The sequence below is a fragment of the Dipteris shenzhenensis genome, chromosome 17, assembly GCF_047967505.1.
Source record: "Dipteris shenzhenensis isolate YYH24624 ecotype China chromosome 17, Dip_SZ_1.0, whole genome shotgun sequence".
Taxonomy (NCBI): Eukaryota; Viridiplantae; Streptophyta; class Polypodiopsida; order Gleicheniales; family Dipteridaceae; genus Dipteris; species Dipteris shenzhenensis.
Window position 1 is genome coordinate 16628225 of NC_141612.1, and position 6019 is coordinate 16634243.

The following is a 6019-nucleotide window of genomic DNA, read 5'->3' on the forward strand; positions in this document are numbered from 1 at the left end:
GGTGCATCTAAAACATAGTGTAGCCATGTTGATAGATGCACATTTAGACGTGCTTTTAGATGCACTTTTATACGTGTGTTTAGATGTGCTTTTAGATGCACGGACTATGAGCTGATTTTTGAACCTACTTTTAGTGCATTTGCTTTCCTTCACATACTTTTAGCATCGTGCGGCTTGCTTTCCTATTAACAGACATAACTCCAGGCATCCACACTTATCTTCAAGCACCCACACTCATCTCCAGGCTTACACAATCATCCCCAAGCATATAAGAGAAGAGGGTGAACAAGGAAGAGAAGAAAGAGAAGCAGCTTTGAAGAAGGACAAGAAGCTTCGATACCTCTATCCAATGTAAGTCTCTTGGTGGTTGGTCTTCATTGGAAGTTGCTCTCTTTGGATTCGTCCTTTATCTTATGCAGGGAAGGGATGTTTTTGGTACTAGTGTTGTTCTTTTTGGGGTTGGGCGCATGGTGGGTGCATGTCCTTTTCAGCTTCTTTTAAAAAGGCATTTGTTGGAGCACGTTTATAGACGCGTCTAGTGGCACATCTAATTTTTGGAAAAAACCGACAACCGTGCTTGTAGATGCGCTATGACAGTTTTTCCTGTGTGTCCTTCCCTTTCCCCTTCCCCTTCCCCTTCCCCTTCCTTTTCCTTCTCGTTCCCTTCCCCTTCCCCTTCCCCTTCCCCTTCCCCTTCTCTTTCCCTTAAGCATTCGTGAGAAAATAAGGGATTGCATGAATGATGGAGATAAGTGATTGCATGAGAGAGGAAAATTGGACTAAAGCATGAGGGCGGGATAACAAAAGAGGGCATGCATGATGGAGCCAATCTTTTTCTCCTCTTTGTTCCTCTCTTTTTCCCTCTTTTTCCCCTCTCCTTTCCTCTATTTTCACCTCTCTTTCCTCCTATTTTTTGCTCTCTGTTTCTCTCTTATCTCCTCTCTTTTTCTCTCTTTTTTCTCCTCTCTTTTTGTCTCTTTTTTCTCATCTCTTTTCTCCTCTCCTTACACCTCTTTTGTCCTCTCTTTTTCTCTCTTATCTCCTCTTTTTTCCTCTATTTTTCTCTCTTTTCTTATCTCTTTCCTTCTCATCTTGCAGCTTGATATGGTGGGCAGGTACCCTACTCCTGTTGAGATAGCCTACCACCACCACCATCACAGAGGAGATACATGGAGACACTTCTATGATGACGGGTTGATTACTGAGGAGCAGTATATCCAAGCTACTGGAGCGCCCCCTAGGTATTTAAAAGTAATTAAATAATGTCAATATTGTAAATAAAGATTTGATTTTTCATACATTGATATATGTTGTCCCTCATTTACAAGGCCCTAGGGCTGATCAAGAGGAAGAATATGAGGAAGAAGGGAGCTTAGTCGTAGAAGAAGTACTAGCTACTATTTTTTGTACTTGAAGCCATTGGCTTGGCTTCGTGCCTCTCTCGTATATACACTCCTCTTGTTTTTTGTACTTGAAGCCACAGGACGTGACTTGGCTTCATGGCTATATGTACATACAAGCACTTTTTGGGCTATGAATTAATATACACTCCTTTTATTTTTTTGGCTTTCGATTTCCTTGTGCAACGTTTTATCAATGAATGCCTTGTGAACTAAATGTTTTGGAGTTGTAATGTTTTATTCAGAATTGTAATCGTTGGCTATAAATGTGCTTGGAATCATGCTAATTAAAATGTGGTTGGCTGTAAGAATTAACTTGCACAATGTGGAAATGGGGTTCTTGTAACCACATAGCATACACAACATACACATCATTCTGTTTAACCACACAAAAATTTGCTTTTATTTGAAAAAAAGATTATGTAGAGCATCTATAAGCGCATCTATGTATGCATCTTTTTTTTTTTTTAAATTTCTACGAGCGTCTAAAAGCATGTCTATCTATTATATAGACACGTCTATAGATGCGGGTCTGTAGGTGTGTAAATAGACATGCCCGTATATTTTTTTAAAGTTAAGGAAATGCATCCGTGTGTGCGTCTGTGGGTGCTTTGTGTTGTTGTGGTACAGGCAGGTTATTGGCAGTGTCTCATGGTGTCCTAAAAAAAACCATGCGGTGTAGATGAGGGACCGTGCAGGGTAAATGATACTGCTTGATATGGTTAGATACCATGTGGTATTCACGTTATGGTACTATGCAGTACGATTGTACACTCTGCGGTATTCTTTTAGTCGATAGTCGGTGTAAAGAACCACATTTTTTGCATTTCGGACGTTAGGTTGAGATCTTTAATCGAAAAGAACGTACTTTTATTTTAAAAACCTACTTTTTAAATCCCTATTTGTGATTGGCTACACTCGATCATGGATTTGACATAGTATTGTTTATATACTGCATTGCTATGCTTACTATGTGGTATTCGGCCAATCAATTGCTGTTTCCTTGACCTAGTTTCAAAAATTGCCATTATTGCTTTTTTAACATTTCTTACAGCTTTAAATATGATTAAATCACATTTTTGAATTAACAACATTCTAAAAAATCCTTTTTTTTTTTTGAAGCAAAGATTACTACACTTGATTTTAGTTTTTATCTCCCTAGGAAGTTGATATAAATTTCAAAGTTTGAAAATTCAATACACAAACTTCACTAACCTTATAAGATTTTGACTCCTTACACATGAGGACTTCATGATGTCATGCTATGGACAATTTTCGTTATCACTAGGAGGACTACTATTTCCAGGTCCCCCAAAAGAGAAAGAAGTAACCAAGCCATTCTCATCAGTGCTCAATAGGCTTGCATCATATAAGTTAGTCAATTCAGTTTGTTTTTGAAGATTACTTGTAGTAAATGCAGTGAGTTGTCCATCTGAGTTTACATATTGAGGGTTTTGATGATAAGCTACACAAGTGAATGGTGCACTTGGAGGATACCCAGTTCCCATGTGAGTTGAAGAGACCTGGTCCACAGTGGCGACCTCTCCACCAAATTCCAAAGTGTCTGCAAGTCGCCCTTGCCAAACATTAATGATAGAGGCATCCCAATAGCCTATAGGATCTCCATCCAAATAGAGATTCCAATTTTGTGTAGATAAATCCTACATTACATGATAAAAATGTAAACCTTAGTGATACACAATCATCTATTAACAATGAGTGTGAGGAATTGCATGTGCGTTGACTATTTCTTTTATATATATATATATATATATAAAATTCATTTATGAAGTACATACTTCAAAATCAATAGAATGATGTGGTAATAAACTATGGTGTTCAAGAGAATGACGAGGACATCATGGTCTTGATGAAAATATTATTACAAGTACTACTTAGCTCACTTAGGTCCATAATAAAACAATCATATGCATATTGAGAGAAAAATCTTGCTCAATTTTTGTGATTGTAGAGAAAAGATTGCAATATAAATTTTAAAACAAGTAGATTCACATGTTTAACATGTTTTAAGTAGTTTTCATTCACATGGCACATAGCCAGGGTGATAATCGTGCTATTAGCTAGAATTTAAAATTTTAAATCAAGCATGATATGGTAATTTATACCAATCTTTGGTGCTGTATTTTAAAATAATAATAATAATGTCGAGTACATTATTATTTTAAAGTAATAATAATGTTTCCTTTTCAATATATGTACAAGACTTTAGTTTCACTTTTTAAAACCCTTTTTTGAAAATCACATGATAAAAACTCCATGTAGTTTAATCAAACCACCGATATCTAATAAAACTATAGGGGCTTACTGAGATTTCAGCTTTCACTTGTGATTATGGGATTTGAATCCTACTTTTTTAAAATAACTAGGGGAAATAAAGAAATGTTATAGAAGCTTACCTTGGATATTGTGATTAACATTTGCTCTTGTTCATTGGGATCTCCAGGAATGGAAACTTGATCGTCAGCCCACCCATCACCCAGAACCCATGTCTGGCTCGTATGAATGTATCCATCGCACTTCAAAAGGGCACACCATGTTTGATAGCTATTATCCTGCATTACTCTCATATCCAGTATCATTACCTATATAGATGTTGAACTGAAGCATGGATCTTAAAATACCTTTTAATTAAAGAATATGGTATGTTTTCCACGTAGGTCATGTCTCAATTACATTACACATACCGTATATCCTTGGAATAAGCGTGGTAAATTATCCCCAAAATCCGGTTCATCAACCTACATAATAGAAATCCGGTTCATGATAATCATCAGCCTACATAATAGAAATCCGTTTCATCATAACGCTTTTGCTTATTTTTGGGCTGATTCCAATAAAGATCGTTAGAGAAAATGCTGACCACCCATCCAACCTCAAACGTAATTGGATATTTTTGGCCTGTTTCTAATGAAAATCGATAGAGAAATTAACGCTCACCACCCATCCAACCTCAAACGTTGCCTCATTGGAAGGATCGTTGGGATTCGCCACCACCCACACTTGCGAAAAGCTAGCGTCGGTCGGATTAGCGAATGGCTTGTTGATGCTCACAGTCACTTCTAAGCCGGTGAATGAGTTCTGATCTGTTGATGAGTAGATAGCATGCTGCACAAGACGACCACTTCTTGGAGGTTTGACTTTGCAACGGATCGTGTAATATGAGGCTAGTCAGCTGAAGGATTTCTGTCTCTTGAATTGTTGTATGATAACAACGACCATTTGTTACGTACCGTGTAATACTTTCCGTCCGATTTAATTGCAAGCTAGGATTTGTAGAACCATGCGTTACGTACCGTGTGATATCTTCCGTCTGATTCAGGAGCCTTACGACCTCCAAATATGCGCCGCTGGGTTTTCCGAATTGAAATATCTTTTAGACCGCGTATTACTGGTATCGTTCCCATTGGACAACCATTCGGAACATGCGTCTGGAATCGTTGGCGTATTCGACGGGAGCGATTACCGCCGTAAGCAACGGGAAACAGATTTTTCAAAGACGGCGGATAAACCTGAAAGAAAAGCGCGGTTGTAAGAATTGTGTGCACAGATCTCGGAACTCGGCTTCCATATCAAAAGACTGAAAGTATCCCGCACCAAGCTATCGTGTAGTCACCAAGACAAAAATTCGCACAGAGCTATGTGTATTTCAAGCTACAAATAATCAAATCCTCGATAGCGTCAACGTCCAAGTAAGAGATTACCACATCCGTTTGTTTTCTATAAGCTAAGCCTTTCTGATCCTCGATGCGAGTACAATCCACGATCGTGCCGTCCGACAGCTGCATGAGGAATGAATTAGATTTTAGAGTGACGCACGAAGACATGTGAAGAGAGAAATACCAGCCTGGGTGAGTATCGTGTACAGTGTGAGACTCGACGGGGACGTAGTCAAGATGCTCTTGAGTCTTTATGCTGCTCCCCAAAGACGAGCCATGAATACCATGTATGGGCTTCAAGGTTTCCGCAACAGATACCAAGACCAAGAGCCAAACTCCCACGAATATGTTCATCACGCTGACCGTATCTCTGCAGCTGATAGCACACGGTAAATATAGGACAGAGAAGGCCCGCATGTGGAGGCTTAATCGAGCTGATGTGGACTTTGGAACGAGGCGGCATTGCTATGATCGACGATCTAGCTCTCAAGAACCATCTAGACATTGTCGAGCGACCCATCCTTGGACGGCTAGCCGCAGATTTCACCGTCCAATTAATTGTCATTGTATTCTTGTGCATTCCTTCAACCACAAAAGCATTCTAATTTTGTATGTTACATGGGATTCTTTACAGGCAGAGACAACAAATGCCACTAATGGATCTGTCTTGAAAGTGGCAATGGATCACGGAAAAGCTGCTGGAATCATCAAACCGCAGGATCGTATTGTAGTCTGCCAAAAAGTGGGGGACTCTTCCGTGGTGAAAATCATTGAGCTGGAAGAGCAGCATTACACTGATTGTTGCATCTCTTTCCCTGTAGTAGAAAATACAGTTTTTCCCAGGTTAGAATGAAAACGTGCGGTCAAACCAAGGGAAGGCCTAGAGACGCTGTTCAATTTACAGAGGGACACTGTTCAATTTACAGACTTACAAGAACAATG

At 39.2% G+C, this 6019-nt stretch overlaps 1 protein-coding gene across 1 annotated transcript; it reads right to left on the minus strand.

The window, feature by feature from the left end:
- Nucleotides 1-2662: 2662 nt before the first annotated feature.
- LOC147891752 (protein neprosin-like) lies at nucleotides 2663-5431 on the minus strand. The gene is made up of 7 exons (XM_087388504.1): nucleotides 5285-5431; nucleotides 5123-5200; nucleotides 4715-4930; nucleotides 4371-4526; nucleotides 4106-4159; nucleotides 3818-4003; nucleotides 2663-3061 (listed from the first exon to the last, which is right to left on the minus strand). The coding sequence occupies exons 1-7, from the start codon at nucleotides 5429-5431 to the stop codon at nucleotides 2663-2665; spliced, it is 1236 nt and encodes a 411-aa protein (XP_087244630.1).
- Between the last annotated feature and the right edge of the window lie 588 nt (nucleotides 5432-6019).